Source organism: Nansenia antarctica, assembly GCF_963989245.1.
Source record: "Nansenia antarctica genome assembly, chromosome: 1".
NCBI classification, from domain to species: domain Eukaryota; kingdom Metazoa; phylum Chordata; class Actinopteri; order Argentiniformes; family Microstomatidae; genus Nansenia; species Nansenia antarctica.
The window spans coordinates 26298536-26324784 of NC_137674.1; the positions used below are offsets into that span (position 1 = coordinate 26298536).

A 26249-nucleotide genomic window follows, 5' to 3' on the forward strand; every position below is an offset into this window, starting at 1 on the left:
CTATAGAGGGTCTTCTGAAGTGATCCTGAGGGATTCGATAGCTTTCATGCAGGTCTGAACACTTTCTTCTTGCTTGCTGTCCCTGCCAGTGAGGTGAAGGGTTTTCTCCTGAGAGTCCTGTGTGGTCTGATAGGAGGACACCATGTCCTGCTGCTGCTGGCCCTGGCCCTGTCCTGGTGAGTCCTCCACCCCTTGGACGCGGACAGATCCCTCCTTCCTGCTGGACGGCTGCTGCTGGGACTTGCTCCTCTGAGGGCTCAGTTTTGCAGAGTGGATCACATCAGTGCTGGAGGAGGAGGGTGGAGACTGCAGCATATGGATCCCACCAATAGGGACCATTGGGAGAAGAGTGTGTGCCAGCTGCTGGGAGTGGAGGGGGAGGTGGCTGAACAGGCTGTGGTGAGGAGAACCGGAGGGACCAGGAGGGTTGGTTGGAGGCAGGTTCTTCCTCTGATCCTACGATAGAAATGTTAGAGACATTCTGATCAGAAGACTTACTTTATCGCAGTACCTAGCTATTTAACAACCTATTTACAAATACAACGTCAATTAAAATAATGATATTCCAAACGTGAGGGAGAACAAAAATCTTTCAATAAAAATATATATAGATAATAATATCATCATATTAATTGAGCATAGTCATTATAAAAAAAAACATAAATGGCCATACATACCATATACATTTCAATGGCTCCTCCCAGTGGAACCAGTTGTGCCTTCGCTTGCTCCCTGGTTCTGTCACCAGAGGTTCTCTGGTGTTGGTGATAGCCTCTGCGTGGAGAAACAGCCCTGAGAACCACCCTCTGTCTGCCCCTGGCCGCGGGGTCTCTCCTCCCAGCCAGGTCTGCTGCTGCCCCTGGGGACAGGGGCCTCTCGATGCTCCCGGGGGAGAGGTGCTGAATGGGAGAGAGGTTAGGGGAGCTGGGCCTCAACGGGGAGGTGTCCCATCTAGGCGATGAACGGCCCCGAGGGGAAAGCTCTCTCCTGGGGGAGGGATAACGCAGACGAGAGGGAGATGGCTCTCTGAGAGGGGACTCCCAACCAGGAGACAGCAGACAGGAGGGGTATGGGTCAAAGAACAAGCAGCCCTGTTCTGGAGACAGTATGGCCAGGCTGTCCTCCTCCACAGGCCTCTCTCTCTGCTTGGCGTCTACCGTGGCTAGGACAGTCCTCCGGTCTGGGCCCAGCTTCCTGCTCTGGGGCAGGTGCTGCTGAAGCTCCGTCCCAGGCAGGGTGGTGGTGGTGGTGGTGAGGCAGCTGGAGAACGGTCTGAGGGAGCAGCCGTGGATGTCTGGTGACACACCATGGATGACAGCTGTAGCAGTGACGGACAAGGAGGCGATGGCGCAGGGCTGAGGACTCGTGCTTCTGGAGGAGATCTTCAGAGTGGAGTCGCCCTCATACTCGTCATCCTCGTCGTCATCCTCATCATTCTCGTCGATCTCTTCGTCCATGCCGTCAGAGTCGTCGGCGTCAGAGAACTGGTGTTTGGTTGCGACCGACAGCTTTGACTCTTGCTGGATGTCATCTAGATGATTTGAAAGAACACAAAAAAAAAACTAAATGAGTTAAATTCATTCGTTTTTTAAAATCGATTCTAGGGTAGATTTGCTTTATTGGAAAAACTACCATGGATAACTTTATGCAAATGTTGAAATGAATGGCTTAAAGGAAGATTAAGATGAATGATCATTGAAGTAAACTCATACCAAACTCCTGTGCCTCTGCGTCATCCAGTGTGACTGATAATCCGAGCTCAAAACACTTCTTCATGTGAGCTTTCGATTTCATGTGTTTAGTCAGGTTTCCTGTGGGTTTAAGCAAGTGAACATATTCATCATAATCATCAGATTAGCATTATCATTACCATTTAACATTTAGCTTTTTCTACAGAAGGGTTGAAACTGTATTTTTGTCATTACCATACATAATATGAAATATAATATCATATATTAAGAATAATTAAGTCATTAAGTCACCCCCACCTTTAGTTTTGAAAGCAAAGTTGCAGACCCTGCATACATAGGGTCTCACATCTGTGTGGGTGCGTATGTGTTTCTTCAGCATGCTTGGCTTCTTACAACGGATGCCACACTCCTCACAGATGTACTTCCCCCGGCCACGGCCCCTAACATATACATACTCCTCATTGGACTTGAACCTGAGAGAGGGAGACCATTCTTATTTTGAGGCAATATAAAAGTGTTAATAAACAATAAATATAGCCTAGCAACAAAGTGTGTGTACAGTATTTAAATCTATTCTAAGCATCCCTCCAAGTACATACTGTACAACTAGATAGAAAACATTTACATCATATTCTAATTAAATCAGTCATTATTCAATGCTTATTGATAGATAATAGACATTAAATAGTTTCATGACTGACCCTCCTTCAAAGATTTTGATACGGGTTGGCGTTGCTTGCTTCGAAGAGATCTCTCTCTCTTTCCAGTCCTCCTTCACAGCCTTTCCCTTCACTCTGAGGTCTTTTACTTTCCTTCCATAGGGGATGTCCACCTCTTTGAGCTCAGGTTTCCTCTGTAGTTAAATCAGATGAACAAACACCAACATCAACATGCTGTGCAGGCATAGAGGTGCTGACATTGCAATATGATGATTCGATGATGATGTAACATGGTGCAATGACTGTAAACATCTATCCAATGAAAACATTGTTTAACAGAGAATCATTTCCTCACCTGCTCCAGCCTCTGCCTCCATAAGAGAGTGGCGGAGACCAGTTTTCCAGTGCCAGGTTGATACATGGCTGCCATTGTGTACATTCCAGAGTCTTTCCTCTGTTTGGATCTGAAAAGAGCCAGGGTGGCACTGGTGCTCATGTTAGGTGGGTTTGGGTTGTGGGAACTTACGCACCACGTGGCATACACAGAAGAGAGGGTGGAGCTGTGAGTGCTGTTTGGCTTGGTGTAGTTTAGATAACACCAGCTCACACCTGTCGTTGTGCGAAGACTTGGAAACTGAGATAACAGTCTAGAGTTTTCAACATCAGTGATCAGTGCGCCTTTACTGCTACCCAACAGTGCTGATATATCCATTTGCACCTTGGTATCCATGCCAATTTCTTCTTTAATATCCGTTAGAGAGAGCATCGAATACGGGTGTGAGGTCGGTTCTGGGGCGGTATTGTCCATAGCAGATTCAGCACAACCTGTAGTCCCTGTCACTTTTTGATTAAGTGAAATGAAACCGCTACATAGTGGGTCATCTTGAGAATAAAGTGTGGATGTACTTTGAATCTCTGACTTGAGCTTCTCCTCTGTCAGATAGCAATTCCCTATTTCCACAGCACTCATCTCCTCCACAATCTGACCAAACATTTTTTCCTCTTTCACACGTTTTTGCTGTTTGACCTCCATGAACAAATCTAAACTGCTGGCAGGCGATAGCATGCGCTTATTTGATCCACCACTGAAGGCATTAGTGGTTGAGATAGTTCTAGAAGTTAGGGACAGAGGGATGCCTGTTTTGAGTTTGGTTGTAGACAAATCTAGGACTTGAACTTGGAGTTGGTCAGTTGAAAGTGCTTGGGTGTGTCTTAACATATTTGACGTATCAAGGTTTGCAGAAGAATGTTTTGCATGCAAGTTTTGAGAGGTGGCTGTGATGGAACTAATATTATCGTATTGATTGTCCAATATCTGTGACACAGTAGTGTATGTGATGCTACCATAGGATGGCACATGAGTCTGGATTCTAACAGGAACTAGCAAGCCAGAGTGTGGCTGCTGGGGACATGTATATCCAGTGGCAAATATTGGCAGAGCCTGAGAGAACACTGCAGTTGTTGAGAATGAAAGGGCATTGCTGAGATACTGAGGAAACATTTGTGGGAGGACTTGTGTAAATTCTGGGTCCATATTCAGTGACTCCTGTCGTACCAAGTTGCCCCGTCTTGGCTCCTTCATAGCAGAGTGACCAGTGAGCTCGCCGTGTCTAACTTTGGATGTCGGAGAGAGAGAACCGTAGTCAAATGATATGCTCCGTAACTCTGGGAACTCTCTACGTAAGTTGCAAGGCGCCTGCTCTGAAGAGGAGCGTCTCATTTCATGTTGTTGACGCTGGTTCAGGACAGAGAGGGAGTGCCCACTCCCTGGCACGGCTAAAAGCTCCAGCGGTTTGCCAAATTCATCCTGCCTAGCTGGGGAGGAAGCTGACTTGAAGCTCTCCTCTCTATCAAAGGAGATGCTGGAGCTGTATGATAAGTTGCTGTCTTGACTGGGGCTTCGAGAGAGACTTGTGCAGGCAGACTCGAAACTAGACTCACCAGAGGAGTGCTCTATGTCAGCTAAACGCAGTCTTTTCTTCTTTGGAGGGAGTTTTTCCGGGGGGAATTGAGACAAGGTTTCACTCCTCTGAGGCCACTGAAATTCCTCGACAGGTCTCTCGGGTTCCTTCACCTTCACCTTCACCTCTGGTGCTTTCTCTGGACTGTCAGGCTCGACAGTAACTCTGATTTCTGGGACCTGTATGTTAGACTGACGGACTAGTTTGTGTGCCATTTGATACGATTGGTCTAATCTGCTGTCACTCAACTGGTGTCCAATTATTTCTGTCCTTTTTCTGTCCATCTCCAGTGTTTCAGTTAGCTCCACAGTCTGTGACGAGCAAAGTTTAGCTCCCTGTCTCTGACTATGGCAGTTGTAAGGTTCAGACTTTTCAGACTGGGACCTGCATAATGAGTTTGTGTGTTGAATGACAGAAATAACGTTCCCTAAAGGCTTCCTCCCAGTGGCTTCAGTGCTCACTGATATATCCATGTTATATCTATCTAATTGTGTATGCACACTCTGGGAATGTTCTCTACCTGAAAGTGTGGTGTTGTTAACAGCATGTTGACTAGATTGTTTGGAATCATAGTCCCTGGTGGAGTCAAACATTTCTTCAGAATGGTCATTGTCTATGATGTCATACTGAGCTGGAAAATCATCCTCTTCCCCTACACATTTTTCTTTCCGGCGTTTCCTCGTGGCAAATTCCATGGCTTGCTTTTGATGAGCGTTAGTGTTAGGAGCCATTTCAGAGAAACTTTCGACACTTTCCACTCCTGATAGTGGAAGTGAAATGCTTTCTGAAATGTTTCCGTAGCTGTCCGGTTCTGTGTGTAGGTCATGTGGCGAGAGTTCAAACGCAGCTTGTCTCCTGAGCCTCCTCATACCTCCGGGGCTCGTCCTCTCATCAAACGAATGGCTGCCTCGTAAGCCTTGTGGCATGTTGAGACATGCTCCCGAGGACGTCGGCATTGAATTACTCCTGATCAGAGGTCCGGCATCAGAGCTTGTGACGTCTAGTTGGCTTTCCTTAATAATCTCTTCCCTTGTAAATGAATGTGTGTTTATTTTGATTGATTCAACCGATTCCTTTTCTTGTGTGAACACACGAGAAACACCTCTCTCCTGGGTCGTCGTCTTACCCGTATGGGATACATAATCAGTTAAGTCTGTCTTGCCGCCACCACCACAAGTCACCACAGTTGTTGTTGTTGACTGTTTCGGGCTTGGCCTGTAACACTTCCCGAACATAATTTCTTGATAGGACTTGGCGTTTGTATTGGGCGGGCCGCTCTGCTGCTCCGCACTCTCCGAGCGTGAGAAATAGCCTGAGTCAGTGCTGCCTTTGCTGGACTGGCTGGGGAGGGAGAGGGATTGGTCAGTGTCACTGCTGCTCCTTTTCTCCGAGAGCCGTAGCGCAAGTCTCTGCTTGATGGTGCAAGATTGTATTGCACGGCTGACCTGAGCAATGGCAACAGGAGATGCATTGATTTCTCTCAGCTGCTGGGTTGAAGAAGAAGAACCATCCTCAGCTGACATTGACTGTGTAACTCCCTGTTTCTGGGTGATGAGATGTAATACTTGTACGGCGGAGCTATCCGATTCGTCGACCGCAGAGCAGTCCAAGAGCAGCGAGTCGTTGAGAGCGTCCTCGTCTGTGTCTGTGCTCTGCTCGGCGTCGGAGTATAACTCTCCTTCCCCTTCAAAGGACCCCTGGTCCATGTTGGCATTGTAAGAACCGAGTTCTGAGAATGGCACTGTCCCGGCTTTGACCGAGTGAGCATGGGATTTTCTGTGTTTGTATAAATTGCTCTTTGTTTTAAACGAGAATCCACAGGGGACACAGGGGTAGGGCCGTTCCCCAGTATGTGAGCGGATGTGCTTCTTAAGCACACTGGGTTTGGCACATGCCCTTCCACAATAATCACAAACATATTTCCCAGGCTTTTGTGGTTTCTGCTCCATCTTACACACGTCCTCTGGTAGCTGATCTAACCCTAACTGGGAGGAGGAACAGTGTTTGAGGGCTGCTGCCGGTAAACTGGGAGATTTTCTGGTGGGCCCACAGCTGCCGCTGCCGTGGGGTGGTGGTACAGAGACTAAGTGACCTAGAGTTTTCTGTCTGGCGAAGGAGAATGACTGTCCTGACTCCTGCTGGGGTGCGTATGGGGATAGTACATGGTGTTGATGACTGGGGGTGACGTGGGGCTGTTGTGAATGTTGATCTTCTAATTGTCGCAGTTTCCCTGAGTCAGACATTTCTGTTGAACCACATGTGTTTCTACTCTGATTCTCTTGGGGTGGTAGGTGCCACCCCTCCCCCTCGGAATCAGCCAAGGGGCTTCTGTTGTTAGTGTGGACTGTTGTTGGCTCGGATGCCCACTTTCTCTGTGCAACATTCTGCTCCAAACCTTCTTTAGTGCTTTTCCCCTCAGCAGCAGCAGTAGTTTCAAGTGACTCCATGAATCCAATGTCACCTTCTTCTTTGGGGATTGATTTCCAATGACAATGTCTGTTATGTTACAGTTATAATATTAGCAGACATGTAAACTGATTGTTGGAAAGGGTCATCTGAAAAAAAAATCACAGAAACACAGAAATGAATGTTGGTGTATACAAAAGAAATATTCCATCTATTGCCTAATGAAGCTACTATAATTTAGAAGATTTATCAACAAAACAAACATTTATTTTATAGACTACATAACTATCATACATGACGATTTAGGGGATAATGAGAATATGAGGAAAAAATTTGAACACAACAAACACACAGCCATTCTTTTACGTAAGAGTGGCTTATTCAAAATTGCTCCCTAAAAGTCCAAGCTTGAGTAAAATTGGTGCATAAAATTCATAACGAGCAGTGTGCACAGCAGGCATGGAAAAATCGGAGTCTCTTTACCAGCCTCTCAAATACCTGCACAGTACCTCATCTTACCCTGGCAGATGGCCTACATTTACTAGAGGAGTGTGTGTTGATGGGTCTGTGTGTGTTGTGTGTTTGTTTGTTTGTGTGTGTGTGTGTGTGTGTGTGTGTGTGTGTGTGTGTGTGTGTGTGTGTGTGTGCGTGCGTGCGTGGTGCGCGTGCGTGTGTGTGAGTGTGTGAGTGGGAACAAATGTGCGTACTTTACTACACAAAGCTCGGCATAGATCCTGATTTTCCTAGTGCAAAAAAAAGGCTATCCAATACTAACCTTGTAGTGGGCAAGCATTTCAGTTTAAACAATGTGTCTGGCTCTAAATACTCTCACTAAAGCAGTACTCTAACTGGAAGATAAAACATTGCCATAATGATCTCTACAACCGTCACTAGTCACTAGTCCACAATGCTGTCCATCAACCCCGAACACCATTGAGTCGGTGTGGCATTACACTTTAGCTCTAGACCATGGGGCTGAGTCTCTAAGGGCACATCATTTCCATCTTCTCAGTATCAAAGGCTGTGTGCTCTTTAACAAGGTTATGTAAGATTATCTGGTTCAAACCCTCAGAGTTCCCCTTAATTAGGACATCCTACGGCTCTCTCCTTCTGTGTTGCAGCAGGCAGCACACACACTCTTCAGGCATAAACCAGGGGATAAAAATCCAAGGTGACTCTCAAGATGCTGAGATAAAGATGCATAAAAGCAGCTGCCAGCGTAGGAATCACCTATCTAACAGTTGTGAACGAATGGCAAGTGCCATAAGCCTGTTTGATACAGAGCTAAAAGACCCCCAGCATATCAGAGGAGCTTTTGCTTTTCCGTCCTTATAGAGACAAGAGAAAAGAGAGAAGGTATATAAAAGGTGGCTTCCTAGGGACAGTCTACTGGTCTGTACGGAGGTTTACAGAAGTAACCCAAGTGGGGTGTCCGGGGTGACAACATTCTTATGCCTGGGGAGGGAGCTCTCTCTCTCTCTCGTCAAGGTCAGTCTGACCTCATTGCACGGTTTCCATCCTTCCCCAGCAATGAGAGGAGGGAATTATGAGCACAGAGTGACAGAGAGATAAGACCCCTCGGAAACAATGCATACCTTTGACATATGCCAGATAGAGAGAGGGAACAGAGCGTACTCCTTTAACCTCTACTAAGTCATCTCGACAAGTTTTACTCAACAGAGTTCGTCTACTTATCTATAAACCGCAGCCCTCTTTACTGGAATCTGTCTATTCCTATTTGATAAAAGCGGGGGGGGTAAGTGTGTTTCTGAATGATTGTGAGTGGGCGTGTGTGTGTGTGTATGTGTGTGCTTGCTTGCATGTGTGTATGTGCACAGTATGTGCCCAGTATGTGCACACTTGTGCTTGAGTGGATTAAGTAGGGTGACTTTATTAGAACAAGGTCTCATTTGGACACCACACACACATCATGCACATGAGATATAGCACTGCAACAACCAGACTGATGTAGCATGCTGCAAGAAGGACAATGGGAAAACAAACTGAGGGTATGGGGGGGGAGAACATCATTTTGCCACTGCATCGTATCATCTGAAGCTATACTGGTCATTATAGGGGACAGCCATGTAGCCTATCACTAGCATCTCATCCATTAACATCATGAGTGTATTAAACTGTTTCAGGGACACTGAGGGCATAAGCCCAGCATGATACTGTAGGATACAGTAACATAACATGCAGAATGAACAACACCCACCCAGTATTAGACGTTTGATGTACTCAATGTAAAAAGCAGTCAACCACAAGGGCTATGGTAAGCCTCTCCTTACACAGCAGACATTCAGATATCAAATATAATCCACATACAAACCTGACATTCGCATACTCCCTTGTCCCATATCTCCAGTCACATGTGACATTCCTCATAATGCATATTCCAGTTGTCCGTTCTCCTCCACATGTCTGAGGTAATAATAATAACAATAATGAAAAAATTAAGCAAGGCAAAAGTCTCATCAATCATAAGCTGCTGGCTGACTGAATGTACATTAGAAGATCTATTGATGTGAGCTAGTCACCAGAGAAAATACCCAACCATGACGCGGACCCAGGCACAAAAATAGCAAAGGGGCCCAGAGTGGGATTACACAACAGCCCACGTTTAAGGACACTTTCTCAGCGGTTCCAAGCACAGCAGTCAGTATATATATTCCTCTATTAGCGGTGGGAGGAATTTAACATAGTAAGGTTCAACATGTAACCCTGGCTGACAGCCACAAATACAAACATTCCAATACTGACATTGATGTTATTCTAATAATAAATAACTAATTCCAATAATGTTGACTTAATGTAGCTACCGCATAAACCGGACAATAGGAATAGGATTAGGGAAATTAGATCTACTCACTGTACCAACAATGCAATAGTCTGGTTAGTGCATAAAACATTACAGCTCTATGACTTGGTGATTAACCTTTATGAATTCATTAGTGGACCAATGACATTGTGGTGAAAAGGTCCCAATGCATAGGCTAATTGTTTGCTAAAATTAGGACAGCAATCTCACGAGAGCAAACTGTCGTATAGATCATTTTCAGCAGTGAACCTTGTCCATGCCGTGTGAGGTGACTATAGCCCCGAAAAAGCAAGCAGTCACTTCCACAAACTTCCTGATTAACATGCTTACATGTTTTTTACATTTGTGTATGTACTCAAATAGCATTATTCAAAACTTCCCACTTAAAAAGTGTCATATACTCATTCACACTGAGTGAGATATTATTATACTTGGGACACTAATTGAAAATGCGTTAGGGAGTTTCAATATAGATACAGATACAAGCACCTCTGTTATTTGTGTGAAACTTTGCCCTTTCAAAACAATACAATTAACACAACTAATAATACCTGGCCTGCTTCGACCATCCTCTTCAGTTTCACTAGGTGCTGCTAGGTGAGAACAACTGGATACGTCTATGAATAGGAGACCTTGGTTGAGGGTTTGCACCAGCTATTCTTACTATAGTTAAGGGAAATTTAGGAGAGGCTTATTTGGAACAGAATAGAGTAGAATCTGTGCATAGACTAACAATGCTTACTCACCTTACGTAACAGCTACGTGCAGAAAAGCAACAAATATGTTCTTGAATGAATCACTTAACAATACTAATCATATAGCATTCAATTGCTATTTCATGCAAAAACACAACTAACGATTTTACATTTCAACTGATCTAAATGCAATACAAAAAAACAGGAAAGGAAATACATGTAACTTTGATCTTTGAATGGAAGGGATTGTAACAAGTGCATTACGTTACTGCATTTACTGACATGGAGATATGAACTTAAAAACATACTGTATGTATGACTGCATTGCAGCTAAGATCCATTATGCTGTATTCAGTATCTGGAGGAGCGGCACTAAAATGGCTGATAGTCAATGTGCAGTGAAGGTCAAGTCGCCTGTCTCTATAAATATAATGGGCTGTCCCCCTGGATGGTCCACACTGCTTGGCATTTCCACTGTCTGAGACACACACACACACACACACACACACACACACACTGCTGACCAGTTCAAATCTGCAACAAATTTGCATGTGATTGAATGCACCCCCTTACTAGCAAGCCACTAATGATATTAGTGTTTTAACAGATGGGGGAGAGGGAGAAAGAGAGGGGGGGGGGAGAGAGAGAGACTCAGAGAGAGAGGGATGGGGGGGGGGAGAACCCCCTCTGCCCCACACACACACACATACACACAGAGAGGGGGGTAGACTCTCTTGTTTATGAATGGAAGGATGAGGATCTCATCTATGTTGTGGTGACAGTATCATATCAGACGTTGGGGACCACATATCGAACTTACACCAGCTGAATATCCATAATGCATACATTCTTTTAAATATGAAACTGATTGTCAGTGCTGGACATAAAACCTCTGTACCTCATAGATGATTCTTTCATTTATGAGGATAATATTTCAATGTCCTTTGTGAATCAGTTTTCAGTTTTTTCAACTACCGGTATGTTCACTATTATTGCCCACTTTCAATGCTTACAAGGACGTGGTATAATTCTAGAGAGTTCCCATGGCAACACAAGCCCATTTCTAAAAAGGTTTCTCATTGTCTTCATTCTCTAGCCACACACACAAATGAAGACGAACGCAAAGCCACAGCCAGCAGCAGCCAGTACAATAAACCTCCAATACTTAAAACACCAATTCAGTATGCAAACAAACACACATAGCATCCTTACAACAACACCCAGTGACCCCATCAAAGGGTGGGACCTCTTGGTTTAACAGCTGTTGGTGGTAACTATCATGTCCTTGCAATAGTGTAAGAGGATCGTGTTTCTGTGAGGTGGACTAAAAGGGTCATGTACAACACACACACAAATTATATTCAAAACATCGTGAAATATTTAACTATATATATAACAAGATGATGTAGTGAATATGGCTTTTTTCCCGATCATCAAGAGAGATATTGTTATTGAGGAAAACACACAAAAAACTTGGCCCCCACTGTCAAAACCTATTTTCCATATTAACAATTTGAACCATTAGTCATGCTGGATTCGTTTGTGAGAGTAGATTAGATAAGATCAGTCGACAAGACTATACATTTGTCTTTGTCTAGGGCTATAGCCTAGGATACTGTAAAATGGATGAGCTTGAGAACCCCTTGAAAACCCCCTTTTCACGTCATGGAATATTAGCGGAACAGTCCAGAGTGCCTCCCATGTCCATCCACAGGCGCGTGCATTACAGAGGGTAGACACAACATTGACACATTGCTTCTACTGGACACACACTTTCAGGTCACACATCTTCGAAGTCTTCGAACTTAGAATTCAATGATAGGACACAAGAAGATCACATTGCACTCACGAAAATCCTAGAAAAATGAGTTGTTGGCTACCTGTTCTGTTCCCACGGTATTTGTTCATACGCAGAATATATATTTTTAGATTACAATACACATGTGGATTTATTTATATTGCACGTATAGATGCCTATATCATATCCCAAAAGATGACCAGTGAGTTTAGCGCGCGCGGCCTCATTCTCCATAATCACGGATAGACTTATGATGTGATTTATTATGTCACTCGTATCTAGATTATCGCAAGCCACTAACCATATGCAGTTTCACAGTCCAAGGAAATGATTCGACATAACTCATCCATTGCCTATAAGCTTCACACGCCTGTAAATTGCTTATCATGTGCGTGCATTTGAAATGTTCCATGTAGCCTACTATCTGCAGACAGTAGAGGGGGCTCGTGCTGTTCAGAAGATTCCCTTGTAGAATAAGGAATCATGTAATCAGTGTGCAACGTCATAAATTAATGATGTGCGCAGGACTATCTATTAGTGTTCCATATGATCACCTTATCTTTGTTCAATATGATATACTGTTAGACAATAATGTAAATGTTTGTGTTTAGTTAAAGGTATTAACTAAACACATGCACAATAAAGTGTATAAAGATGGAAATGTCATTGACTTTATTTATGTATTACAATTTTACAAATGTATATTCATCCTCCAAGTGGAAAATAAACAAAAAAAGTAATCGGTATCACTCATACAAAAAGAGAGCATAACAAAAATAGTTTTTATTTTTATTTTTTAAATAAACCAAAATCATTCAAGTATCTCCATTCAGGTAACTTAATCCAATACCCATTTTATTAAATAAAAACAGGCTTGAGAGGCAATTGTTCTTACATTCAATATCCATGTCCTAGTAGGGCCTCGAGAATAGCCAACCTAAGATAACCTCCTAAAGATATGTCATCATGTTAAGGAGGTCCTTTCTACACTGCATTTGAGACTGACACACAATTTAACACATTGTTGGAACTGGAAAGAAGTAAGAATTTCACAGATAAATCTCATGCCCTCAAGACAAGGTCTACAGGACTGTACTGTATCACTCAGTACGCATTTTATCTTCTGTCCCTTTCCTATGTGGCACCTGTCACCCGGATCGTCCAGGCCCATTGGCATGGCATCTGACTGTAGGACAGCTGGGGCAGGAACACCCTCAGCCCACTAGGCCGTACAGGCTCCCAGTTCAATGGCTCGTGACCAAGAAGCACCACCTGTTTAGTAGAGAAGGGCGATACAAGAGCTTAGTTTCTTTCAACCACCAATAGCAGTAATAAAAACCAGTCTTATCTATTTATATGTAGAACAACTTGCCAACATAAACTGTCTTTACCACTGCCTGGTTGTATACCACACATTTCAATAATAGAATGAATAAGTGTGAAATCAGATGAAGTGATTCATCCAACATCTTACCTGAGTCTTTCCTTGAGTAACAGAGGGGTCAGTTAGAACCACAGATCCATTACTAGGCCACTCAAATAAAACTGCAAAGATGGCCGTCTCCTGCGGTCTGGAGGTGTACCTGTTGACAAACAAGAAAAGCCATTTTCCTATAACAGGGCATATACAGGAATCTTGAGGTTAATTTCAATACCTTTCTAAGACTTTTTAAAGACTGTGTCAATATTTTTCCAGACCTCACCGCCACTTGGAGCTGTAACCGTTTACATCAGTGACACCTTTAACTTTAACAGTTTTAGTTTGCAATAGACTAGAGTAGACCACTATCATACAACAGAATTTCCGGTTCATCTTTGTTTTTGAATAAAACTAGTAAATTCACGAACTTTTACTAAAAGTTTTTAGGACTCAAACTCTTTGGACAGAGTCTAATTCAGAAAAATACCTACAAAATTCAAGACCTCATAAAATCGTGATAAGACTTTTTAATACTGATTTTCCCAAAATTGATTTATCAACTTTTAATACTTTTCAAGACACCGCGGATACCCTGTATAAATAATAATAATATCTTAGATTTATATACGTAGCTCCTTTCTCAAACCCAAGGACGCTTAACACATTTCATAGACAGAAAATCAGTCAGACAGACAGAACAGAAAAACTCAAAAGCAAAGAACAAAGTCAAACGAGAGTGACAATGAGTGAGAATGGATTGAAATACCTCTGGTAGTCTAGAGACAGTACAACACATGTTAACTATATTACTGACACATAGAAAATGCATCTTCAATCAATTCCAATGGAGAACAAATGCATAGGAACTGACCAGACACCCGGGGTGACACTGTCTTTCTGAGTCCTCCATGCGGTGGTGTTGTAAATGGCCTCCCCATTCACCGCCAGCCACTGGCCCATCTGCCTCAGACGCTCTTCAAATATCGGGGCGATCCGTCCGTCATGTGTGGGACCCACGTTCATCAACAGGTTCCCCCCGCAGGACACTGTCTCCACCAGGGTCTGGGGCACACAAGGGATGATCATAATAATAATAATAATAATAATAATAATAATAATTCAGGATATTTATATAGCGCTTTTCCTGAGGCTCAAAGACACTGACAATATGGGAGAAACGGAAAACACAGAAACAACAAGCAACAGATAACATGGGCACATAGAACACAGAGTTAACGAACGGGGAGGTGGCAGGGTTAGGGGAGATGGTTAGGGGTAGGGGAGGTTGTATGCATGTCCAGGGGGGGAGGGGGGGTGGCATGCATGTCCAGGGGGGGAGGGGGGGTGGCCGGGTTAGGGGAGATGGTTAGGGGTAGGGGAGGTTGTATGCATGTCCAGGGGGGGAGGGGGGGTGGCAGGGTTAGGGGAGATGGGTAGGGGAGGTTGTATGCATGTCCAGGAGGGGAGGGGGGGTGGCAGGGTTAGGGGAGATGGTTAGGGGTAGGGGAGGTTGTATGCATGGGAGAACAGGTAGGTTTTGAGGTGGGATTTAAAAGTGGAGAGTGAGGGTGAGTCTCTGAGTGGTTGAGGGAGTGCAGCTCGTGAAAATACAACGTGCATCATATTACTGTACATCCACAGTAACAGGCTGCCTTTGAGGCACACAGATATCTCCCCCATATCTCCCCCATATCTCTTACCATCATGAAAATTACCAACTTGAGACAGCAGGTGGCGCACAAACCAAACACATTCCAACAAGTTTGATACATGTCCTTCAATTACTCAGTCAGGAGAATAGAATGAACAGGGTTCCTACAAGTTTCAACAAGTCACATTTAAGACCTTTTTATACCTCTTTGGATATAATTTTAGACCTATTCGCGACACCATACGATAGCTTTTTGTCATCCTTGAGGTGATGAAATTAGGGATTTCACTGCCATACAGACAGAAAAGGAAGCGAATTGGCATTTTTTGGGTTCCAGCTTGATTAATTTCCACGTAGATAGATGTGGTCGGACTGATTTCCTTGCAGGACAAGTTAATCTCATTTTTGTTGACCTAGCACCTCATTTTTTAGAACTAGTAACTGAAACTTGAGACCTTTTTAGGCCTCATAAATCGGATTGCTGGATTTTAGACTTTAAGACTTTTTAAGCGCGGGAACCCTGTAAATGCCATTCCAAACAATCTCACCTGCACAAGCTGCTCAATGGTTAAGTAATCTTTGAGCTGAGCGTTTCTTCTGTAACCCCAGGACTGAGTGTCTATGGTCATGCAGTTTTCCCATTTGTGTTTCAGCAGGTGTCCAGGTTGATAACGATCAGCGCAGGTGTAGTAACCGCCATGGTTACAGATGCAGCCATATCCCCAACGATCGTTTGTCACCACCGTCTCTCTCACTGGGCTGTAGAAAACACAACACACTTTTAAACACATCATTGGATATTGTTTTAATTGCATATACTGTAATCCAACCAGATGATTCCAATGTTGGTGTGAACGCTATGACAGTCTAACATGTTGTTTTTTTAACATTGTCAGTTACAGGGTTCCTACAAGTTTCAACAAGTCAAATTTAAGACCTTTTTATACCTTTTTTAGACCTCTTTGGATATAATTTTAGACCTATTCGCGACACCATATGATAGCTTTTTGTCACCCTCGAGGTGATGAAATTAGGGATTTCACTGCCATACAGACAAAAAAGGAAGCGATTTGGAATTTTTGGGGTTCCAGCTTCATTAATTTCCGCGTAAATAGATGTGGTCAGACTGATTTCCTTGCAGGATTTCATTTTTAAGACCTAGCACTTCATTTTTAGACCAAATAACTGAAATTTGGGACCTTTTTAGGCCTTGTGAATTGGATTGCTGGATTTTAGACTTTAAGGCTTTTTAAGACCTTTTTAAGACCCTGCAGTTACCTGTCATTATACAGCCAGGCGAGGAAACCAGTGCTGTTCCAGTACGTATCAGGAGCGTCTCCGTCGCCGTCGGACCACAGCAACTCCGGTTTGTACTTGGTGACGATCTCATAGAGCTCAGGCAGCGTTTTAGTGGTGGGGAAGTGGTTGGTGGTAAACAGATTGGCAGCGTCCTGTTGATAGAGTGGATTGAACCACTCAAAGAGAGAGTGGTACAACCCAAGGCGCAGGTCACTGTGTTCTCGAAGGGCACTGGCCACCTCCCCCACCAGGTCCCGTTTGGGCCCGACGTCCACCGCATTCCAGTTCCATGAGTACTTTGAGCCCCATAGTGTGAAGCCTTAAGAGGGATGATAAACAAATGTATACAACAGTTAGTTCCGACCAAGTAATTTAATTGGACAAGAGGCATTCCATGAGTGCTGATATACAGTATAACAGCACTGGAACTTTTAACTATATGTATCACTCCGAAATGACTGTTAATACAAGGTAGCTAGCCTGCAGATGTTTGTGTTCAGGTTACTAGGCAACAGTCCAGTTGCGGAACTATTTTTTGTTGACGGAGCCAAAATAAATGATTAAATAAACAAACAAATCATAATCTGCTGTCACTTATTACTGTTAACTAATAAATTGCGCTGTAGAACTGTTGGATAAAAGCAATATCACACTTGAGGTCGTGCTGTTATACTGAATATCAGCACTCCCTCTCGTGTGATATTGCTTAAACAACATACATATTTATCATTATCTTTCTCTAAGATTGATTTTCAGCAATTCATAGTTTTATGTTTCCAACCAACAGAACTAAAATAAAGAATAGTCAAGTGTGACAGACATTGAAAACAACTGAAAGCTTTTCTGGGTAATCACAACAACCAGGAAGTAGCCTAACTGTGAAATGTTACATAAGATACCTTCGTGGTGTTTTGTAGTAAGGACAATATATTTTGCTCCTGATGAAGTGAAGATATCTGTCCATTCTTTGGGATCAAAGAACTCTGCTGTGAACTTTGGCGCAAAGTCTTGATACTTGAAATCTGGAGGGTAATTCCTCTGCATAAATTCCACATAGGGCGTTCTCTTCTGGTGTAAATACCACCTAGAAGAAAGGTGGGTTTCATGTAAGTAGCCTAAGTAAGTAAGTAAGTAAGTAAGTAAGTAAGTAACATTTATCTATACAGCACCTTTCCCAGACCAAGGGTCACAAAGGAAGAAACACAATCAAACATAATAAAACAATTAAACATATACACAATAAAACACACAATAAACACAATAAAACATAATAAAAGACAATGAAACACAATAAAACATAATAAAAGACCACAGCAGGTTAAAACAGGCAAACAAGTGAAAATAAGAACAAGTAACAGACAACAGGTGTACAACAACATCAACAGGACACAGACAGACAGGCCCTTGGGGCTATCCAAAAGCCTGTCTGTACAAGCCTGTTTTTTTTTTAAATGTAAGGGTACTTTACACAAACAATATCATTTGCAGCTATATATATTATTAGCAGGAGTCGGGACACCAAACCATAAACTTACCAAAACCATTCACTGCCAAAGCTGGGGACAGAGAACACACCCCAGTGTATGAAGATGCCGAACTTGGATTGGTCGTACCAGTCTGGCAGAGGTCGGGAGTCGATCGACTCCCAGGTGGGCTGGTACTGCTGACATGTACAGAGGCTGACTACCGATGCGAGAAGAGTCAGTGCGCTGGGGGCCATGGTTCCTTCCAAGTCAACAAATGCAAATGTCTGAACAGCTGATTTCTTGGATATCACATGATGAAATGTGAGAACAGGAATTGGCGTGCTGCTTGAGTAAAAGACAGTAATGATGAATGCATAGGAGGAGTAGATCTGTTCCCGTTCCCTTTTAGTGCGGAAGCGGAACTCCTTCTTTTGTTTATCATGACGTCACGTGACATGTGCGCAGTACTTTCGCAGAATGGTTTATTTACTCCACACACATGCACTGTGTCGATTATTACACTGAATTGTGAATTCAGTTCGCTCACATGAATGGCTTTATCGACTGTCACTGTCACATCTCTGCCGGAGATTTTGACCAGGTTTGACTTGTTATTGCATCTTTGATCATGCTTAGGATATTGCATCTATGATCATGCTAGCTACTTAATGCATCTTGTTTATATTGCTTTCAGGACATTGACGATGTGATTGAAAATGCTAAAAAGGTAATTCATGAGCCACCGAAACATTAGTTTTGGACTGCCGAGGTGAGTCACGCTATTAGTTTATAACATTAGCATTATAACATTAGTTGTAATGAGTTTCCTTTCGTCCAGGCTGGGCTGGTAGCACTTCTCGCTGTTGCAGAACATGCTGGAGAGTTTGAGACAATCATACAACTGTCACAGAGGTAACTAACTACTTTACACTGGAACTACTTTATACTATGGTGTTGCATAATACATTCACGTACAATTTATGTATTATAATGTACGTTAATAATACATAATGTTACATGTATGTTAAGCGTCCTTGGGTTTGAGAAAGGCGCTATATAAATCTAATATATTATTATTATTATTATTATTATTATTATTATTATTATTATTATTATTATTATTATTATGTTAGGTTTCCTGGCTTTATCTTCCCTTGCTTGGGAGTCCATCCTGTGCAGGGAACATCAGAGCACCAGAGGGGCGCCTCACTCCCGGTATGTATGTGGCCCTAAAAAAATAATATTAATAATAATGTTTACAGCATTGTGAACAGTGTTTTTGGTTCTGTCTACACAGGATTTAGATGCAGCTTTACCCCTGATAGAGAAATATAAAGATCATATTGTAGCTATTGGAGAGGTAATGTGATAATGATTGGCTGTGCAGATTGCTACATCTTCAAACCATTAATAATTATGATCAGGTATGGTTGAGGATCTTTCATAATCTGTGTTCTTTGTCTTCAAACTGACAGGTAGGCTTGGATTTCAGCCCCAGATTTGTCCCTAATGACACAGATAAGGACAGTCAAAGACAGGTTCTCGTTCGCCAGGCGGAGATAGCTAAACATCTGGACCTTCCTCTGTGAGTCCTACAGATTTAACCCACATCAGGATAATTCATCATTAAGTGTTTTTGTTTTTGTTCCTCCTGAATATTGTTACATTATGGGGTGGCTGTGGTGGCTCAGGAAGTAGACTGAACCCCAAATTGCTCCCAGTGAGCGGGCCTGGTGAGGCGCCTTGCATGGTAGCTTGCAGCCATTGGTGTGTGAATGTGTGTGTGAATGGGTGAATGAGAGGCCGTTATAAAGCACTTTGGATAAAGGCGCTATATACTGTATATGTCAGTCCATTTACCACTTTATACTTTAGGAATGTCCATTCAAGATCTGCTGGAAGACCAACCATTCACCTCTTAAAGGAACAAGGTAATGGTTTAGATTGCATAGTTTCTTTGTCAGAATATACCTATAGCTATGTAAAATAAAATGATTTAAAAATATAACATTTCATACAGTGCTTTTGAATTTTCACCAGGTGTTGAGAAAGCTCTTCTCCATGCTTTTGATGGGAAACCATCGGTTGCCATGGAAGGTGTGAGAGCCGGTTATTTATTTTCTATTCCTCCGTCTATCGTGAGAAGTGAGCAGGTAAAAACAACGTCTCCTTGTGATACTGTCCAACTTCAAGAGAATTATATTTCCCTTACATAAGCACTGACAAAATAAGATGGGAACACCATATATTGTAAATTATATTAACAAATTGTATTCATTACTCATTGTTTTCATTGGTAAATATTGTCTGAACAGTGTGAAGTGTATATTTTAGTGAAGCTGTCTTTTGATTTCCATATCGTTTTTCCATAAGAAGCAAAAGCTTGTGAAACAGCTGCCGTTAGAGAGCATGTGTCTAGAAACTGATTCACCAGCCTTGGGTCCAGAGAAGCAGGTATACTATTAACACCATATACACATATGAAATTACAAATAATACATGTTTATGTAAAGGTTTGTTTCATGATGTTTTTATTGATGTTACTAATTGATGTTATTAGAAATAGTAGTAATTAGTGTTTCCTGAATGAATATCATGAATATTTCCAACACTACTTACAACAACAATAACATTTTAGAGATGGTGTTTGCAATCTTCCCACTACTGAAATGTTGTGAGCTTAGAATTAGAAGGTTCTATCTCCGTTTAGGGTAGTTCAGAGATATTGAGCTTTAGGGTAGTTCAGAGATATTGAGCGTCAAAGTTTTTACATTCCATTATGTTTCCATTATGTTTTGTGAGATGGATTACTATTACTAACAAAAAAATGTCAACATTTTAAAAATAACACCACACAGGCATTAATAAACACCTAATGGATCAGATTATGTAAAAAACTAAATTTTGACAAAAATGGAGATAGAACCTTATTAATAATTAATAACAACCTAATTCTAACGTCACCATGTGTGTCTGGGGTCATCATAGGTCAGAAATGAGCCGAAGAACATCACCGTCTGTGCCGAGTACATCAGCAAGATTAAAGGGGTGCCCTTGGAGAGGGTGATGGAGGTGACAACCCTAAACGCTCTCCGCCTGTTCCCAAGGTTGAAGACAGTCATCAAAATCTGACCAGCCAGTGGCCTGGGGTGGTCCAGTGGTCTAGCACCGCGGTCTACAGTGCACGCACACATATGCCCATGTCGGCATGGGTTCGAATCCGGCCCATGCCCTGCTGACATGCCTTCTCCTCCCTACTTTCCTGTCTACCTTCACTATCTCTATCCAATAAAATGAAAAATATGAGTGGGACTGCCCCCACTAAATAACCTTAAAAAAAAAAATTCTGACAAGCCAAGTCTGTTAAAATCATCACCTTCTCATCTCAAGAAGTTGTTTGGAGATGAGATGAACTCTCCTCCTCAAGTTGTTAAGATGCACATGGGCTGTGTTTGGATTGTATAGAAAATGCCACCTTTTCAACTTGACCCTCATATATTTTTGCTAGCATGGTCAAGAACGATATATACAAGGAAAGGAAGGATTCTAGACAATGTGAATGCAGCCACGGTCTGGAGTTTTCTGATCTCCTGAACTGCACATGGCTGCAGCCAATGATCTAGTATGGCGTCGGAAAGTATTCAAAAACACAGATGGACTAAATTAAATTGAGTCTATAACACAACAACATGTGGGAAAAGTGAAGGGGTCTGAATACTAGGGTTCCCGCGCTGGTCTTAAAAAGCCTTTAAGTCTAAAATCCAGCAATCCAATTTATAAGGCCTAAAAAGGTCACAAATTCCAGTTATTCAGTCTAAAAATGAGGTGCTAGGTCTTAAAAAATGAGAACCTGCAAGGAAATCAGTCCGACCACATCTATTTACACAGAAATGAATCAAGCTGGAACCAAAAAAATGGCAATTCGCTTCCTTTTTTGTCTGTATGGCAGGGAAATCCCTAATTTCGTCACCTCGAGGATGACAAAAAGCTGTCTATTATGGATCCCTGGAATACTTTCCGAAGCCACTGTAGATCTATGCTGCAACAGCCAAATTATGGCAAGACTGGCCAGTAGGTGGGAGCAATACATACATTATAAATATCATGTTGCTGATGCTGACAAGAGTGAAATGGATGCACTGAATTTGTAAAATTCAATGTCACTGACATTTCGTTAAGTTTGTGGAAATTAATTAAATTGTGTTCTAAATCAACTTGCAATTATATGCAATCGTTATTTTTCATTTCATTTCATTTTGTTCTCATCAGACTTAATAACAACCTATTTAACACCTTGCATAGATCACATTTTAACTGTTAACCATTTTTGGGTAATACAGTTAAGGCATTTTTAGACTAGATGGGCCAATTGTTTACTTATGTTGTCCTCTAAACAAGGACAAATTTGACAGAAGTAAAAACGAAAACATCTAGACTAGAAAAATAAACAATTCTTCTTTAGAAAAAATAGCCATAATGCCTTGTAACATTTGAATAGGTTACAATACTCATTTTCAAAAGGGAATAAGCTTGAACCAAATATACAATTTAACTGGCACATAAAATATAAATACATTCTTCGTTAGAATTTAGAAGGTGCGGCTAAAACAAGATCATCAAGACTGATGTCTGTCCTATTTAGAAAAGAGGAGACAGTGCAGCCATGCTATACATACTGATAATATTACTGTCATCTTTCTATATCGGTATTGAGTTAACTGGAAGTCAATGTGTATGTACAGTATAAAGCTCATGTTTTTCTCTACCCACAGAGTACCCTCTTGTGTCTGGGTACCCTGACACACTGGAAGATGAGGAATATCTGGCAGTATGCAACCATACTGTCATATCTGCTGGGCTGTACCTAGGCTGTTCTGTTGTATTATGCATGCTGCTGTAGCCTACGTAGGAGCGTTTCTGCAACACTACCAAGTCAATAACGTGTCCACATGTTTTGGGCTATGCAGGTTTGAACAGGAGACGTTCAGTTGAAACAGTAGTGATGAGGGGGCTGACATGGATGAAGCGGATGGCCATTCAAAGTCAAGTCAGCGGTCTGCACTGTCCCAGAGCCCTACAGGGGGTAAACAACCAACACTTTCCCACAATGAGTGGCATTAATGCTACTGCTATGCTCGGGCTATTACTTTCATTGGGGAGGGGGGGAGCGCAGCTTCACAGACATGCAACCCAGATAACTTCCTCACTGGTGTGACTTACTTCGTCAATGTCAGTTGTATGTTGTTATGTTGGACATGGAACATAACAATAACAGGAACACTATCACGTCTGTACTCAAATACCATGCCAAATTGAAGATGTTCTCGAAGCTGCCTGTGGGATCCAGATTCCAGTACTGACTGTAGCAGCTATGTTATTGTTATCATATGGTACAGCGGTGCACACCAATTCTATTTGTCACATTGACAATAGTCTACATTGGTTCACTCACTGTGTTTTTATTTGACAGGAGTCTGTCAATCAACATCAAAAGCACAGAGCAGCAACCGTGTCTCCGCATACATTTTCAGCTGAAGGACAAAGATTCCTAGGCTCTGACCATGCTGGACAGGGGACGTGTTTATGGAGGTCAGGTGACAAACCCTTCAAAGTCTCCAGGAACATCTCTGCGCAGCAGGTTTCTGAATATCATCAGGATAAGTCCTCTGTTGGAGGGCTGACGACAGGGGACATGGACAAAGCCAGGGACACCAAAAAGAGTGACTCCAAGCAACACAAACAAGTGGTACTTGTCCTTTAGTCATTTTGTGACGTTAGAATTATAAGGTTCTATCTCAATTTTTGTCAAAATTGAGATTTTTTTACATAATCTGATCCATTAGGTGTTTATTAATGCCTATGTGGTGTTATTTTTAAAATGTTGACATTTTTGAGTTAGTAATTCATAAAATACAAAGGTTCCATCTCACAAAACATAATGGAATGTAAAAACGTTGACGCTCAATATCTCTGAACTACCCTAAACGGAGATAGAACCTTATAATTCTAAACTCACGATTTCTCTTCCTCTAGTGGTCATACATACTAGCCTGTAGGGCTCCTATACTCTCATACTTTCCTCTCTATTTTGGGCATTTGTTTACCTACTAATGCAACTTTTTTTGCACTGACTCTAGCTCAGTGAAAGTGCACGAGAGCGGAAGGTGCCTGTCACACGATTAGAGAGACTGGTCAATTTTGGAGGTAATGTATACTCATGTACAGTAGTTCATCTGTCATATAACATTTCCTATACCATCATTGGTCTGTAAGGTGTGAGCAAGAGTGGCAGTGCTTAAAGTAATGTTTACTTTAAGGGGTGGTTTAAGGGGCGGTTTCCTAGACACAGATTAAGGCTAATCCTAGTCTAAACTGTGTGTTTAAACTGGGGTGGAGCAAACTAACTAAGCTTGTGAGACTGCCCCAATGTGTCATGCAATAGGTTAATCTAGTGCTCTCAAAGACAAACCATTGGGGGAGGGGGGGTAAGATAAAAAAAAAAATCAGGACAGACACTTATTTTGTTTGGTGTAATAATGTGAGTTTTTCATGTGTACTGTTTTGCAATAAATAATTAATTACCAAAAAAAAAAACGTTAGATTCATTTAAGTACAATTAGGCCTAGTGCTGACTGATAGTGTTGTCTGGGAAATCGCCCTTAAATCTATTTCCTTGATTAACTTAATAATTAATAGATACATGGTCTGTGATTTATGTAGCACTGAATATTCTATTGCATTATGGAAAGTCAATCTTTCTGTCACCACCTTTCTGCACCTGTGCGGACAGGTTGGGAGAAGTGCTTACATGTGCTTTTCCATTGTAATGGAATAACCAAGTATCCATAGCTGAGAAAAATATCTCTTCCTGCCAACCTGACTAAATTGCAGTAACCATCTAAGCCCTTTTAACTAGACTGTTGCTATTCGAAGCCTAGTAGGGACGTTTCAAGTTGTAATCAAGGTAGATTCATTAACAGGTTAATTAAAAACTTTGACGCTCAATATCTCTGAACTACCCTAAACAGAGATAGAACCTTATAATTCTAAGCTCACGGTATGTCCTTGGTGGGAGGTCATGTTTATTTGTTTCATTCATAACCAGGAAGGACTTTTTTAGGATGTTTTAAGAGGACAGTTTTTTCAACAGAAGGCGCAACTTTATTTTGACATTTCAAATTTAGCATTAGATTTTGGCCGTATGGAGTGACATTGTGGGGTGCCTTGTAAGTATAGTTCACATACTTGATGATAATGATGATCATTTGGGCAGGGGAGGGAATTGTTTTCATTTGTGCTTTACTTGCTCTAATTGGAAATTACGCTGAAAGTTCAATTTCAGTTGTAATTTTAGACTGGCAAGTTTTGGGGGTTTGTATTATATACCTTTTGATTGTTAAAATGACCCACACTCAAGAGAACCACCCCAAAGAATGACCATTATGTTCAGGGTTCCCGCGCTGGTCTTAAGAAGCCTTAAAGTCTAAAATCCAGCAAGCAAACGCACAAGGCCTAAAAAAGGTCTCAAATTTCAGTTATTCGGTCTAAAAATGAGGTGCTAGGTCTTAAAAATGAGATCCTGCAAGGAAATCAGTCCGACCACATCTATTTAAGCAGAATTGATGTCTGTGTCACAGAGAGCTGTTGAAGGATCACCCTGTCTTCTATGTGCCTGCTGTGATTGAGGAGCTGAGTAGCCAGCACGTCCTCACCACTGAGCTGGTCCCTGGTTTCCCCCTGGACCAGGCCAGTAACCTCTCCCAGGAGCTCCGGAATGAGGTACGCCCACCAGAGCACACTGGCAACTAGCAGCCAGCACATATCTAACCCAGCAGGGATCTCTGTTCATACCTACGCTTTGCCAAGAAATGTTTTGGAAGGTTTCTTTTAACGAATGTGCCAAATGCTTAGGCTTACAATACACTTGGGGCCTCATATATATAAAACTGCAGAGGATTAACTTTGCATAACGACAATGAAGGCGAATCCCAACAGAAAGGTTAAAAAAATCATATTTTTTCTGCTCAACAGTTCTGCGCAAGTTATGGGCGGATTAACGCATAGGCTTACCTAGGCTGCAGCCTAGGGCCACCACCACTAGGGGGCCACGGCAGCCACCTAACATTGGATACAAAAAAAAGTAAAAAATCCTGAGGCCCCCCCCCCCCCCCCCAAATCCTGAGGCCCCCCCACAAAACAGCGAGGAAGTTTTAATTAATTCCTGAGGCAACTTTATGCCTGCGGAATCCAGGTTTTCTATAGTTTGATTCAAGAGAAGAAATCTCGCGCATCTCATCTCACCAGTTTACGTTACTGAGTCACGCAGGACGTAGGCTACGCATAGCCTAGGCTAAATTCGTAAGAGAAAGCTGCAAAAATAAA

The 26249-nt window shown here is 42.2% G+C and overlaps 4 protein-coding genes across 6 annotated transcripts in view; 2 read left to right on the forward strand and 2 right to left on the reverse strand.

Moving 5' to 3' along the window:
- hivep2b (HIVEP zinc finger 2b) lies at positions 1 to 6758 on the reverse strand (the record flags this gene model as incomplete). The annotated part of the gene is made up of 6 exons (XM_080544414.1): positions 1 to 456; positions 678 to 1531; positions 1713 to 1811; positions 1989 to 2164; positions 2393 to 2544; positions 2706 to 6758. The coding sequence occupies 6 exons, from the start codon at positions 6756 to 6758 to the stop codon at positions 1 to 3; spliced, it is 5790 nt and encodes a 1929-aa protein (XP_080400540.1).
- Positions 6759 to 12806: 6048 nt separating this feature from the next.
- On the reverse strand, positions 12807 to 18265 carry fuca2 (alpha-L-fucosidase 2). Its single transcript, XM_080546613.1, has 7 exons — positions 17937 to 18265; positions 17301 to 17485; positions 16381 to 16720; positions 15651 to 15861; positions 14323 to 14513; positions 13506 to 13614; positions 12807 to 13303 (listed from the first exon to the last, which is right to left on the reverse strand). Exons 1-7 carry the CDS (start codon positions 18119 to 18121, stop codon positions 13166 to 13168), a joined length of 1359 nt encoding a protein of 452 aa, XP_080402739.1. The 5' UTR covers positions 18122 to 18265; the 3' UTR covers positions 12807 to 13165.
- An 82-nt stretch (positions 18266 to 18347) lies between these two features.
- On the forward strand, positions 18348 to 22051 carry LOC308164170 (putative deoxyribonuclease TATDN3). Of its 3 annotated transcripts, none has more exons than XM_080538315.1 (10): positions 18348 to 18468; positions 18562 to 18594; positions 18706 to 18779; positions 19001 to 19082; positions 19165 to 19227; positions 19343 to 19452; positions 19743 to 19798; positions 19908 to 20020; positions 20241 to 20321; positions 20856 to 22051. In XM_080538315.1, the coding sequence occupies exons 1-10, from the start codon at positions 18415 to 18417 to the stop codon at positions 20997 to 20999; spliced, it is 810 nt and encodes a 269-aa protein (XP_080394441.1). In that variant the 5' UTR covers positions 18348 to 18414; the 3' UTR covers positions 21000 to 22051. The 3 variants fall into 3 exon arrangements, with proteins under 3 accessions (XP_080394441.1, XP_080394442.1, XP_080394443.1); XM_080538316.1 differs by having other exon boundaries at positions 20244 to 20321; XM_080538317.1 differs by lacking the exon at positions 19165 to 19227.
- An 832-nt stretch (positions 22052 to 22883) lies between these two features.
- Positions 22884 to 26249, forward strand: part of coq8ab (coenzyme Q8A-b) — a gene marked incomplete at both ends in the record, with an annotated part of 7625 nt that continues 4259 nt past the window's right edge. The window contains 4 exons of the mRNA XM_080544529.1: positions 22884 to 22950; positions 23462 to 23613; positions 24005 to 24071; positions 25507 to 25646. Coding sequence (XP_080400655.1) covers positions 22884 to 22950; positions 23462 to 23613; positions 24005 to 24071; positions 25507 to 25646 — 426 coding nt within the window. The remainder of the gene's footprint in view (positions 22951 to 23461; positions 23614 to 24004; positions 24072 to 25506; positions 25647 to 26249) is intronic.

Coding starts and splice junctions, on each gene's coding strand:
- fuca2 (XM_080546613.1), bottom strand. CDS start 18,121: ATGGCCCCCAGCGCACTGACTCTTCTCGCATCGGTAGTCAGCCTCTGT. Junction 16,721..17,300: donor TACTACAAAACACCACGAAG/GTATCTTATGTA, acceptor ATCCCTCTTAAG/GCTTCACACTATGGGGCTCA. Junction 13,304..13,505: donor TTACTCAAGGAAAGACTCAG/GTAAGATGTTGG, acceptor TCTACTAAACAG/GTGGTGCTTCTTGGTCACGA.
- LOC308164170 (XM_080538315.1), top strand. CDS start 18,415: ATGAATGGCTTTATCGACTGTCACTGTCACATCTCTGCCGGAGATTTT. Junction 18,469..18,561: donor CTGCCGGAGATTTTGACCAG/GTTTGACTTGTT, acceptor TATTGCTTTCAG/GACATTGACGATGTGATTGA. Junction 19,799..19,907: donor TCACCTCTTAAAGGAACAAG/GTAATGGTTTAG, acceptor AATTTTCACCAG/GTGTTGAGAAAGCTCTTCTC.